The sequence below is a fragment of the Urocampus carinirostris genome, chromosome 5 (assembly GCF_059441175.1).
Source record: "Urocampus carinirostris isolate Australia breed hairy pipefish chromosome 5, RoL_Ucar_1.0, whole genome shotgun sequence".
NCBI lineage: Eukaryota > Metazoa > Chordata > Actinopteri > Syngnathiformes > Syngnathidae > Urocampus > Urocampus carinirostris.
Window position 1 is genome coordinate 2,733,240 of NC_142353.1, and position 14,313 is coordinate 2,747,552.

Genomic DNA, 14,313 nt, shown 5'->3' on the forward strand with positions numbered 1-14,313 from the left:
ACAACAATTGATTCCGTGGAGAAACGCCGAAGATAAAATCATGATATATACATTAAGCAATTTTTTTTGTGTACCACCCCTATTAGGTTGGGAGATGCGTGAAGCAGCGTGACAGACGGCCATGGGTCGGGAGAGACGGTGGCTTCAAGCGATCACCACCAGTCTAGCCATCTTTCTGCTAGGTGAGAATCTTAATAGTTGGTACAAACAAACTGATTTTTTTTTTTTAGCGCCATTTACCTTTGACAAGCATTTTTAAAGCAGACCTCAAGCAGCTGGAGCCGTCACCTGCAAAATGTGTGTTCGTACCGTTTACCTTACAAAGACATCAGCAAACCAAGTAATAAATCGCACAATTATCTACGAAATTGTAAGCTGGGAACTAAGAGTATTACATTACGGATAAAATCCATTAAGTCTTTTAAGCACACATGAAAATGCCAAATGGAGAATATTTTATTGTAGCTAGGCCTGCAAAAAACAGATATTTTAGTATTTGATTAACATTTTTTTTGATCAATTGGATATTATTGAGATGGGGTTTTTTCTTCCTGCATTCCAAAAAGGGATTCTTATTTCAATCTTGTGGAGAAAAACAATCATAATTTAGTCAGTCTTTTTGTCCAAATAAATGTAAGAATTTTTAGTAATTGTCATTATTCCAAGTAATTATTTTCGGTCACTTCTGAATGTATTGTTTTTCTCTTTTTTTTTAGTTTTTTTTTTTAATTCTATACAAATATTTTCATTTGCTAAGCCAATCGTTTAAGCATGTACCACATTTATCTGTGTATAATGCGCTTCTGTTTTGGTTTTTACATTAAAAACAACTCAAGGTTTGGTTGCGTGTTATGCACAAGGTTTTTTTGTATATTACGTATTCGTGCAATGATTAATCAGTCAGAATCTGTTGCTTACCAAAATCACAAAACACTGGCTGCAACGGGAATCAAACCCAAGTCATGGCAGGAGGGCGCTAAATCCTAACTACTAGACCACCAATGATATAGATGACCAAGCACAACGAGGGAGAGTCTGATGATGAATCGGACTTTGAAGGACATTAAATAAATATATTTTAAATTTATGTTGGTATTGTGTTTGAAGGATTTTAATAAATGATTTTAATCATGGCTGCATGTATTCAACAAACTGTCATTTGCAATGCTTCATTTAAACTAAGAAAAAGTAAAACAAAATTTTACACTGAATTTTAATTAGAAATTCTGGGTGTGTGCGGGTGGTTACACATGAGTGAGCGTTGTACACAAATAAATACAGTATGTTGAATTTACAAGACCAATCGTAAACCCTGTCTGGCTCTGTATATTGTAGTGTTGCTTACATGTGTTGGCCCTCTTGGCCTTGATGCTTTGCCAAATTGTCTGCTAACGTCAAAGCATCTTTTAGCATTTGGCACATGTCACTGTTAACTATCCACACTAAGGATGATGAGCGCCCTGGCATGACTCCCTCTGTTAAGAGCAAGGGTCATTGTAACACAGCAATTCGCCTAAATGGCAGAGAATCGGGGCCAAAATGCAACTTAAATAACATCTCTGGGTGTGGAATTAGATCAATCTGGGATTTATGCTGCTCTCTACCGCAAGCACGCTTCTTTAGTGCATGTGTGTGCGTGTGTGAAGGGGGTTCTGGGGATTGATTGTGCTGGTCCTCTAACCATGTGTACACCCCCAGTGGGTGGTGGGAGGTCGGCTGGAGAGAGGCCCTCAGCCCTCTATCAGAGTATCAGGCCCTGGTCCCCACCCCCTGCCCTGCTGGATTAAAGTAATGACTGGGACAGATGAGCAGTAGAGCAAACAGTGGCACCCAGTGGCTCGCATGCCCATGTGAGCACATAGCAGCCAGGGAGTTGGCCTGCATATAGAAGAGAAGCCACTCCCAAGTATCGCTAATGGGATTGTGGTGTGTTTGTAGGATTTGCCACTCTAAGATCTTGTCACCAAATGCCACATCGCGGTTTGACAACACCTCTGAACATGCATGTTGAGTGGGAGTGTTCCACGAAAGTGTTCAATGAAGATCTGATTTAAAGCACAAGCTAGCCATTGTAGAGGCATACACTGCCACAAATCTATTCACCCTAAACTTTTTCCAACCAATGACACCTCGAAAGACCCACAATTCATTCAAAGGAAGGGACCACACTCTGCAGCTGTATAATAAACATTTGAAAGTCTTAAGTGTTTAGATGTAACCAAAAGATTAATGATTTGCATGTGTGTCATGTTTTGATATAAGATTAATTTCATTGTGTGTCCGCATGAAATTTTGCCTACAATCAACAAATTGGAGATCTTTATTTTGAAAATCATCAACAAGAACTGAACCAGTCATAGGACTGACATCAACCGCCTTTAAGAGATGCACAAATCCCTCTCTCTCTTTTTTTTTCTTCAAAGGCGTTTGAATGGGAGGACTCACCTGCATGTGCCCGCTTGGGACATTGGTGATCAGCCTTATCATATAAATAAGTTGGTTATCTTAATAGCTGCTCCTGAATTTCTTGTTGACACCGGTGCTTGTGTCAACACTGTTCTTTATTCTTTTGTTTGATTCAATTTTCCATGTCATGTAAATAAAACCTAGTTTTTTAGAATTAAACCGCGTGCGTTATTCATTTGCATGTCTGTATTATTTTTCCTTTTGGACTGATCAATCATTATCCAAATCAGTTAACTGCAGCTAAAAATACAATATGTCTAGAGTATCGCTTTCTTCATGATAAATGATGGACACAATATGCGGCTATTTTTAACTGATACATGTGGGAAACCTGACGACTGATCTGATCCACCGAATTTGATTCTGAACCAAATAAATATAATCTAAATAATTTGCTGGTTTTATCTCATTTATTCATAACATCTTATCTTTTCAGGCGTGTCCCAAGGGTATTCATCAGTTGTGCGTGGCAGATCGGGTGGCTCTGCTGAGCTGGGCTGCAGCCTGACTCCAAAATCAAAGGACGCCACCAGCCTCAACCTCTTTCCGTTACATGTGGTGGAGTGGGTGCGGCTCGGGTACAGCGTTCCCGTTCTCATCAAATTTGGAGTGTATGCCCCACGAGTTCATCCAAACTACAAAGGCAAGATGCAATTATTGCATAACACAATAAGATTGTTTTCATTGTGATCTTTAGAAGTAAGATCCGGCCCAATCCGACCCGGCCAGCGGCAAGCTCGAATTAAACCCGAAGTTTTACTTCGGCGCCAAAATAAACCAGAATTTTTACTTGGTGGATGAAGTAAACCTGAAGCTTTGATTTGTCGCTAAGTAAACCCGAAGCTTTACTTCGGCACCGATTTAACTTCGAGTCCCTCGGATCAAGTGTGCTCTTCGAAGTGCAGCGCCAAAGTGCAGCGCCAAAGTGCTCATTTCGGCTAAAATGAAACTGAACAAAATGGCACCAAAAAGAAAATCGTATTCTGCTAATTACAAGAGGCAAATGGCAAAATATGCAGCCGAAAAGCAGAATGAAAGTTTGAAAGCTTACAGATATTGGCGAGAATTGGAAATGAAGTTTGACGTGACCCACGTAGAGGCTTAAAGAGAAAGCGGCGCATCTTTTACCTTGACACAGATGGTTAAAATTTCTTTGGATTTATGATTTGGAGTTCAACTGAAAGTTTGGTAAGCATGTTATTTATGATAGTTAAGTGAATAATATAACTAACTGTGCACGGCGCTGAACTGCAGAGGCGAAGTGCGTTACTCAAGAAAAAGTACTGTCACTTCAGAAAATAATTACTCAAGTAGAAGTGAAAAGCAGTCATCTAAATATTTACTTGACTAAAACAAATGCATGCTGTGCAGATCATCCACGAAGAAAAAAAAACATAAGCAAAAACCTTAATATAGAAGTCAGGCCAGACTCAATGATTGACATTTTAAGCCCAGGGCCCAAGATTTTACCTCTAGGCGGCATTGTGGTCCTTACTGGGCAAAAACAAGCTAATGATTTTCTGACCTGTCTCGAATACCGTTAATCTGGACCACAAGCTTCTAGTTTTTTGGATAAATTTTAAACACTTTGGCTTTAAATACAGTGCGGCTCTTTTTTCTTTGTTTTGTGGCGGCACCAAGGAAAACAGCGAGCTGCTCTTAGACACAACACGTGCACTACATACAAAACACTGCAGTGACGTGAACAACACAGCTGATAACTTTGTTTCACGTAGTTGGCCCCACGTGTGCACCACGCTTAAAATGTAAGAAATGGATGGGAATTTATTCATCTTTATGGATCTTTTCAAAGACGATTAAGTTTCCTTCTTAAATTTTAGCATGCGGCTTTTAATTATTTGTGGTCTGTAGTCTGGAATATACGGCACTCTCTGTATGTTTTTGTGTCCTTTGCTGTTTTAGATCAAAATTGGCTTTTACATCCGTCCCTTTCACAATTTTGTATTTAGACAGGACAATTCAGTTTAGTTATTTTTTAGTTTCAACACATTAAGGTTTTTAATTTCAACTTTTGGATTTCCGTCTGCCATAAGACCAGAAGCATCAGGGATAAGGGTGAGAATGCTAATGTTCAAATGGAAGCAGCTAGGGGGTGGGGCAGTGCTGCAAAAAACTAAGGGGGAGGGTACAAGAAGCAGGGCGCATGGTGAGATTAAGAGTCTAGGTGGGGGCTCGGTGGTCTAATGACAGTTTTTTTTATTAGTATGCAATAGGGTGACCCACTAAGAGATTGTAAATGAAGCAGGAAGGATGAAGCAATGCAAATAATGGGACTTTTCTTGCTAGTGCGCTATAATCCTGTCATTGTCTACCTCTAAACAAAAGACAAAGAGGGGTATCACTACCTCCCTTTGCGTTACAAAAACTAAAAGGAGCCACCAAGACACTCAAAATCCCGTACTGTCCCAAAAATGTCACGGAAATGCGTTGGGAGGCTCACCTACAACTTTGAAAACAACTTGGGACAAAGAAAGGGCCTTTAAGAATTGTGAAATTCACCTTGTTGGAATTCAACAGTGCATTGAATGTGCATGAGGTTAAAAACAGGCAGCGTCCACTGAGCAATTGGCCTACATGTACTGCATATGCGTGTTAGGCTGTTAACTGCGCTATTGTTTCCAGGCAGTCATCTGATTGTTTTTTGCAGCCCAAACCAACTCCATAACATTCTTAGGGGCTTGTTTGGGTTTTGCCTGTATTTTGGCTTTGCCATCGATATATGTTGTTATCTTCCTTTGAGGTTTTATTCCCCCATTAGTTTCAAATCTTTATACCTCCCCTCCCACCCGAGGCAGATGGCAGCATGTGAAGAGTGTCAACGTTGCGGCTCTCGTGTATCTTACCCTCAAATTACAGTGTTGGGGGTTTTATGGTGGGTCGATGACAGTTTCCAGAATATTGTACGTGCTTGTCTAAGATTACAAACCTTAAGACCTGGATGTTACTGATATTTTCTGGTATAAAATCCTTAAAAACAGTCGTAAAAATCAGATTTCCCTGTGGAGCAAGTGGATTTATAGAAGAGGGCTATTTGAAGTTAAGAGCAGTCCAATGGTGGGAAAAGAGACTGCTTAGATTTCTATTTTGTTGTCAGGAATTGATTCACTTCCAAGGAAATATCATATATTTGGGCGGCACGCCACTGAGTGGTTAGCGCACGGCCCCACAGTGCAGAGGTTCAGGGTTCAAGTCCAGCTACCGCAACCTCCCACTGTGGAGTTTGCATGTTTTCCCCGTACCTGCGTGGGTTACCTCCGGGCACTCGGGTTTCCTCCCACATTGCAAAAATACATGTCAGGGTAATTGGCCGGTTCAAATTGTCCCTAGGTGTAAATGTGTACGTTTACGTTTTGTAGCGTCATAAATTTTGTTAGCTTCTTTTGAATCTTTCTTCTGGGGCTGAGGTTTTGGCTTGATTACTAACCACTTATCCATTTTTCTTGTTTTCTCTGTGCGGCTATTTTGGAAAATTATATAGAAAAACACGACCTTATAAGGCTCGGGAAAGTCCAGAAGCACAAAGTTATTCGATGTAGGCATCTGATTGGCTGCCGAGTATGCAAATTGCCTAACAAACTGAATTTCCAAACCGAACGAAGATTTCGAAATCAGAATAAAGCAAACATTTGATTTGGGGGAAAAAAAAAAAGAAAAATTTAGAAAAAGTTGTCGGCCACCCAGGCAGACATCGTTGTGTAAGTTGTATGCCGGACGTAAAAGATGCACGCCCGGGGCGTCCGGGCAAGCATTATTTCCAACACTGGTAGATGCCCTGCCCAAACCGTAGGTACTGTACATACGTAACTTCCATTTTATGCTCCATCTTTGGTAGACTCAGTTCAGTAGACAAAAACCATGCTTTTACTAATGGTAGAAATATTTTTCTCGTGAGATAAGAAAATGTTTTTTGAAATCACAAGTACAGTGGAACCTCGGTTCTCGACCATAATCCCTTCCAGAACCCTGTTCGAAAACCGATTTGTTCGATCACTGAAATCATTTTTCCCATTAAAAATAATGTAAATCGTTTTAATCCGTTCCAACACCCTGAATGTTTACCTTGAATGTTTAAATGTTTTCCTTTTTCACCTGTAGCAACTTTGCTGCTTGCACTGACTTTCTTCAGAGGCATAATTAGGGGCTAAAACACTTCGTACACCTATATTAAAAGCGAAAGCAAAACGAAGCACGTCCGCACGCGATAATAGTTGGTCACGAAAAGAGTGATCTACACCCATACGGCGCTCAGCATCGCATCCTAGCGTACGCACTCACGCATTACCGGCGTTCGAACTCCGATTTTTTTGACCGAACAGCGAAGCAAGAATTTCTCGAAATTTTTGATTTGTTCGAACTGAGAGGCGTTCGAAAACCGAGGTTCCACTGTATCATTATTTTTATTATTTTCTTTTTATTTTAATTTTTTTTTTATAATCCACATTTTTATTGATTTTTTTACTATTTCCATCCAAAATGTAATATTTTTTTTTGACCCAAACAAACCGAAAGGCCGACAGGCAAAAGAACAGTTCATCATGTGGAAAAAGAAAGAAGCAGGACACTTAACGGGAAGTTTGTTGTTATGCACTATCAGGCGTTACAGATTGTGGTTGTGTCATCCCATCGCACATTTGTCCCATTTAACCCGTTTACTCCCTCCAGCATTTTTTAACAAGAAATTGCGTCCATCATGTTTTCCAAATGTTTATGGCTGGGTTATCCGGGAGCATCAGTGTCTCGAAATTATCAGAGCGCAGGTAAGGAATCCAGTCTTTAGAATTTTGAAAGAAGATGATTCAGAGTGGGGCACTACAGTTTTTCCTCCAAGAAGACATTCTCTACATTTCAACAATTTTTCCATACATTCAATGATATTTTCCCATAAGGTGCTATTATAGAACATTCCCACAAAGCATAAATCAGTATACCTCTTATTGCTACATTTCCAACAAAAATCACTTTTAGGCAGTTCCATTTTGAAAAGTTTTGATGGTGTGAAATAAAATCCATTGATTATTTTATATTGTATAAATTTAATTGTAGCTCCTATTACATTGTCCTTTGGCCTTGAGTGATCCCCCCATGTTTTCTTTTTAAAAGTGACATTTTAGTAATTTTTTTTAAGAAACCAAAAAAAAAAATCTAATTGAAAGACTTATATTTTATCTTACCTTACTGTGGTCAAGTCAAGTATATTTGTATAGCCCTTAATCAGAATAATAATGAAATGAAATGATCTGCATTTATATAGCGCTTTTCAAGTCAATGACTTCCCAAAGCGCTTTACAATGTGCTCCACATTTCCCAATAGCGGCCTTGCAGCCATGTAAGGCGCTAACCTGCTTATTGGGGGTATTAGGGGTTCAGTGTCTTACCCAAGGACACTTCGACATGTAACACGGACGAGCCGGGATTCGAACTGGGATCCCTCGATCCCAAGACGAGCGCTCTACCTCCTGAGCTACTGCCGCCGTCTCAAAGGACTGTACAGACTACTATTCAAGTCAAGTCAAGTCAAATTTATTTATATAGCCCTTAATCACAAAAATGTCTCAAAGGACTGCACAGGATTACAGTTACAAAATTACACAATTACCTGATCTTAAACCAGCATTTTTACACCAGAGCATCAACATGAACATGACTTTTTGGAAATACTATTATAGTAAAATAAGAAAAACGATAATTATGAAATTATATAACAGAACAATAAATAAAAATTCCAAATTCAAATCAAAATGTTTTTGTGTAGCGCTTTTCATCCTATGAATTGCTAGTCAATGTTCGGTGTACATTCTTTTACTATTTTGTTTTTCAATTTTTACAAGTTTTGCGTTAGCATGTAATAGCCTATAGTAAACACAGGTGAGCCATGATATGTTGTAAACTCAGATGGGAAAAAAATGGGGAGTTTTGCCAAATCATTCCCTGCCCACAGGCATGATAATAATCACAAAGAAGTGGAGAATGCATTGAGCATATCGTAAGAAACAAAAACTTGGCTTGCTTTCCACTTTCAATCGAAGTTTTTGGCATACCAGCAGTCATTTAAGACGACTTAAAGTGGCTTGCTTCCTATGACCCTTTCAAGACACCAGTCTTAATCGTCTCCGTGAAGTGAATCCGTTGGTATTAGCAACCCTCGGCCCTCTCGTGTTTCACACCCAGCGTGCCCTGCAGTGAACACACGACAGAGGAAACAGCCACATCAACCTTGCACTGGCATGCTATTATAGTTTGCTGAGCGGAATATGAAAAAAAAAACGTGGGGGTCTGTTGGTGTCAAGCCGGTTTACTGTTGCAGCGCGAGATCAAATGACTCCCGTGTTCTGAAGAGAATCGTCACAGACTGTGAGCAGACGAGTTCGACCTGAGGCCAGGGCAACAATGGGCAAAACCTCAAGTCTCTGTAGGCCTTCATTATGCGCTCAGTGGGTTCTTTGAACACGGGCGTGATTCCTGCATTTTCACATGAGCAAACGCACGCCTGCACACTCACAATTGCGTACTCATATCATTCTATCACACACATACAGGTACATATGCAGGTCATTTTTCAGTGTTAATATATAACATAGAAAGTCTTAATGCTCAACAAAAAATGAGATAAATTCATTTTCCGCTCTATAAGGTGCACCACATTGTAAGCAAACCCTCAAAAAAATAGTCTGTGAAATATATTTTTATATTGACCCTGTGCACACATGTGACCTAATCACGTGAGGACACCATGATGGATGGCAGTAACCCGTAGGAAACAGTGGACGAGGCTAGTAAACAGTAGCCAACAACAACAAAAAACCGCTATACTATTGAAAACCATTGGCAATTACTTGACGAACGAATACTAAGCAGCTATCTGAGGTGGCTCACCTTTTCGGAAAGCACAAAAAGAACTGTTTAGAGAAATTGAGGACCAACCTATACCTACTTTCTCCTGACACATCTAATTAAATCATCCTAAAATCAGTCCATACAATCTGTACCACTATATTGTAAATGGAGTATCCCCATACACCAGTGCTGATCTAAAAGTGTATAAAAGTCTGGGTGCTTACAAGTTCTTCGTAGCTGGTATGCTACGTAAAATGCACCCCTGGCGTGAAATGACCCCCTCACGCAAACGTTACTAAAACAACTTCGTATCTACATTTTTGGGGAATATAATAGAACCGTGAAGCACGGGGCATTTGCACCTTGTGAGAAATCTCTTTTGAGCATGTTGAAAATATGTACTTTGGCAAAATTTCATTTTATATTCTGAACATTCTTTCCCATTTATTCCATTGAAAATTTGACAGTTCATTTCGGCTTTATGGTAGAGCACATAACAATTTTCGATACATGTGATATTTGTTTTGAATTGCTGGTGATTGCAATAAAAGCAGCTCGTTTACATAGTAGTAAATGGCAACTGTAAAACACTAACTTAGCTAGTTAGCACTAGCTATCTTATTATATCAAGTGTCTTTGACCTGACTCGTACCTACTTAACATAATATTGCTTGGAAATACATCAAACGTACCTTGTACATAATGTTTGCTACAAATTCTGAAAATTTGAGGGCTGCCAGTGTTACGCCTCGGCACAACACGAGTCCCTTCAGTTGATTTGCACAAAATTGCTGTTTCCTGTCTTCATCAAACGAGATGAAAATTCAAATTGGCCTTAGAGGCTTACCCGCCATGCAGCAATAAATCCCCATCAGAAAAAGTTGTGGTTATATTTTTCTGTCATCGTTTTTGATATTTGTTTCAACTCAAATCCTAATTCAAGTTCTGATCGCTAGAGTGCCGTCATGGATCTCATTTTGCTGGGGTCAATTTTAGTTCAAAGGGTCAATATATAGTGCACTGGACTATAAAGCACATGGAATTAAAACTACAGTAAAAGCTATTGTAATTACTCGTGTATAACCACTGCACATTTTTTTTCACTTAAGGTATGCAAGCATAATGGCCCACCATTTCTGGGCTCTTATTTCTGAGCATTCTACTTTGGTGTGTTTTTTTTTTTAAAAAAGCGCCACAGAGCTGCATGCAGCTCCAAAGCCGCTTGTCCACGAAAGCAGATGTTTAGTGATTTTGTTGGTATTTATTATAGGTGCGTTGACACAAAACCTAACTAAAGACACTCGCAGAGGCTAACAGCACAACTATTTAAATTTTCACAAAAATCAGATAAGCCGTTTCAGAGCCTATAAGTCACATACAAACCCACACACAAATCGGGATTTATAAAGTAGTTTGGAATTAGATTTGATAATAATGCGATCAGCCATCGTCAGCTTAAGTCGCAAAACCTTAAATGCAACTGGAATTAAACCCGGGTCCCGGCAGTGAGAGCGCCAAAACCGACACGCTAATTGTGATACAGCTGACAGGTATTATGGTCCACAGTGTCAAAGGCAGCACTAAAGTCCAACAGCAGCAAGAGTGATGAAGTGCCGGAGTCCATTGCCAGTAGAAGATCATTGGTTACCTTAATCAGTGCTGTCTCAGTAGAGTGGTTAGCCCTGAATCCTGATTGCATAGTTTTAAAAAGATTGTTCTCGGATATTCATTGTGTTGTTATGCATATATTGACGGTATTTACGGTCTATAGGGCACACCCTATTATAGGGAGCACTTTCTAATAATTGGCAAATCCTTGTTTTTTCAAGGTGCGCCTTATAGCCTGTAAAATTCAGTAAATCTTCTCATTTCACTGTTGCATAGGGGTGAGTAACTCTGAAAAAGTATGCAGCAATAAATAAAATAGAATGCAGTGTGAACACACACAAAAAAAATGATCAGCCCTTCATTAAAATATGTGAAAAAAGTGATTTTTTTTACATGAACAAATTTACAAAATCTATACAAAATTAAGATAACTAATTGAAGTCTGCCCCATCATTTGAACGTGTTAAGGCTCCTCAGAACTCAACACCAAGTCCACAGAGATCGGGTAAGAAAAGCGATCCAGCATTTGTGCTATCTTCTCCTGCGGAACGCCGTGCTTGTTTCTCCTGTTACAAGAAAAACACGTTATTAGTATGAATTTGTAACAGCCTGCACCCAAGTGTCTTACATGCAGGAGGTACCAAGTTTATTATCCTATTATTACAATATTTTTACTCATAGTGCCAGAAATGAATGTTAGGGAATGGAGAAAACAGAAAGTTTACATTTAAATCTTTCAGTACAATAGCTCTATTTTCTTACACTTGTTTTGACACACAAGCAAATATAGTGTGATACTGAGATAAAATTGAATGCCTTTTCATTTGTCATCTGTGTCATAGGTGGTCTAGTGATTAAATGTCAGCGCTCTCACTGCCAGGACCCAGGCTCATTACATGTTACATGCAATATTTCGATTTGGGACAGCAATGTTTTTGATTGATTAACCATCGCTTAAATACAATAGGGTTCCGTCAAACCTTGTGTAGTAACGCACACGTTTAATTCCTTTTTACAATTCCAATCTTAACCACTGTAGTCTAAGTTTATTATTAGGCGCACTTTCAAATTTCTGGCCAATTTGGGTTTTTTAGGTGCACCTTATAGTTAGGAAAATATTGTAATATAAATAGGATTTGTCATAATCTTTTTAATTTTAGTTGAAGTAGCTGATTAAGTTGTGTCAGAAGAGTGGTCGTCTTTGGACCAAATAGGTTCAATTCTTGGCTCCTCCGAGTTAAACGTCCAAGTGTCCTTGGGCAAGACACTAATATCCCTGATAAGCATGGCTGACTCGCTATCGGTATGTGAGTGTGTGGGAATGGGTAAAGTGTGAAGTGTATTGTGAAGCGCTTTGGAGGTCCTCAGTGACTGGTAAAGCACTAACCAAGCATAGTGACATTAAGGAGTTCTAAATAAACACAGCAAAGTTGTTACTGATACGAATTTCAAGGACTGATGCCACACATTTCTAAAATCATAAAGTGACCATAAAATATATACTATATATTACATTAATCTCGACAAAAACAATTTGATAATGTTTTCAATATGTAGGTTGCAAATAAATTCAAGGACAGTTCAACTGAAAAAGATGTATAATCTGATTCGGTTTGATTCAGTTTGTGCTTCACTTCAATATAATAAGGCAATTTTTTTATTAAACATTGTTTTTGTTGTCATTCACATATAGGTATTGATTATCTGTCTACCCTTGTCGTATCCCTCGAGAGGGTTGACCGGCACCACGACAAACACATATACAAAGAAAAGAAAAAAAGGAATAAAGTAGCAGAAAACACAAAAAAAGTTGACTATGGCCAACCCAAATGCCCAAACGCCCTAACAATTGATTATACTAATTTGATTTTTGATACTGTAAATGAACCACTTTCGTCCTGTCCAATTAAAAATAATTTGTTATGTGTCCCGATATATGTTAAAAAGATTTGGTTTGGTACAATTTGATGCAGACGCATGCTGGTTTAAGATCAGGTAATTGTGGTTTAAGATAAGGTAATTGTGCAATTTTGTAATTGTAATCTGTGCAGTCCTTTGAGACATTTTTGTGATTAAGGGCTATATAAATAAATTTGACTTGACTTGACGCATCTTCTAAATATCTTCTGCACTTTTATCTTCTTCATTGTTGTCAAAATATCTCTGGCTATTTGTGACAACACAAACGACTGTTAAAAAAAGGCTTCCTTAATGTTGACTCGAAAATTGGAGGTGTCTCTACCCAATTATTTTCAAAACTTCTTTATCTTTTGAAGACTGTTGAGAACTCCTGCAGCTGACTTTGGAATTGAGCGTCTGCCAATAACTAAAATGAAGACCTTTCAAACATCTTTATTTGCTGTATCTATATGTTGTAGACAGTGTTGAGCAAATTACTTTAAATAATTAATTAGTTATGTTTACTCACTACTTCTTCCAAAAAAATAACTGAATTATCTAGTTGTTAACAGGGACAGTAACTATTCCCGTTAATTTAAGAATAAGTGGAAATTTTCTGAGCAAATATGAAAAAGCGCAGTGACGTCATTTACTTGAAGAGATGGGAATTTTGACTATTTTTAGAAAACTGTTTTTTTTTTGGCTGGGCATACCCAAATGAACCGGCTATTCAGGTGTTTTTGTTGTTTTCACTCCTGCATTGTCCATTCTTATGTAACATGCACGGAATGACTTGAACAGGGGGAATAATAAAGAAAAAAAAGACTAATTGAAAAAAAAGAAACTAAAGAAAAATACAATAACAAAAGAAAAAAGAGCGATAAAAGAGAAAAAAATACTAAACTTTATATTTTTATATAAACACATTAGCACTGAAAAACTTTGAGATGTAATTAAAATATTTATAAATTGACAAAAAAGATAAAATACAAAACAATTTGAACCTTTTTAGGCTCAATAATTTTAAAGGCAACACAGAATCACAAAAATCAGTATATTGAGCAATCAGAAGAGAAAAAAAAGGCTTCTCATAGGAACCAGCTGTTTATTGGTAGGTGGTGGACTCCCTTCGTTCATAGAGACTTTCCATTGAGGCTCAATTTTTTTGCAATCAGCCCTCATTTGCTATTTCTTTTGGCACATTCGTAAGTTCTACATTTGTAATTGCAATGTAACTATATGGTAGTCACTATTATGAATGGTGACATGATCTGAAAAGACGTGACGTAAACAACTCTGAGGAGAGCGGAAAACCGCGCCGATGAAAACAGCGCCAGGTGTCTGGGGGCACGCCAGCGTTGGTGCTCTGCAGCCAAAGTACGAACCCCTTTTGACTTTCAGTATTGGTGGAAAAAATAATCAGTTAGTACCCCGCTACTGACAAAATAACACCATTACGAAACCGCGTTACTCCCAACGCCGGTC

At 38.6% G+C, this 14,313-nt stretch overlaps 1 protein-coding gene and 1 long non-coding RNA gene across 4 annotated transcripts in view; both read left to right on the forward strand.

Annotated features, from left to right (window-relative positions):
* Nucleotides 1–14,313, forward strand: part of LOC148364968 (uncharacterized) — a 253,508-nt gene that overhangs the window by 33,331 nt on the left and 205,864 nt on the right. The window lies entirely within an intron of this gene.
* The window catches only part of igsf9b (immunoglobulin superfamily, member 9b), a 70,589-nt gene that overhangs the window by 8,910 nt on the left and 47,366 nt on the right, over nucleotides 1–14,313 (forward strand). For all 3 annotated transcript variants that reach the window (XM_088335330.1, XM_088335332.1, XM_088335331.1), the window contains exons 2-3: nucleotides 87–182; nucleotides 2,903–3,109. In XM_088335330.1, the coding sequence (XP_088191456.1) occupies nucleotides 122–182; nucleotides 2,903–3,109 (268 nt within the window). In that variant the 5' untranslated portion in view covers nucleotides 87–121. The remainder of the gene's footprint in view (nucleotides 1–86; nucleotides 183–2,902; nucleotides 3,110–14,313) is intronic.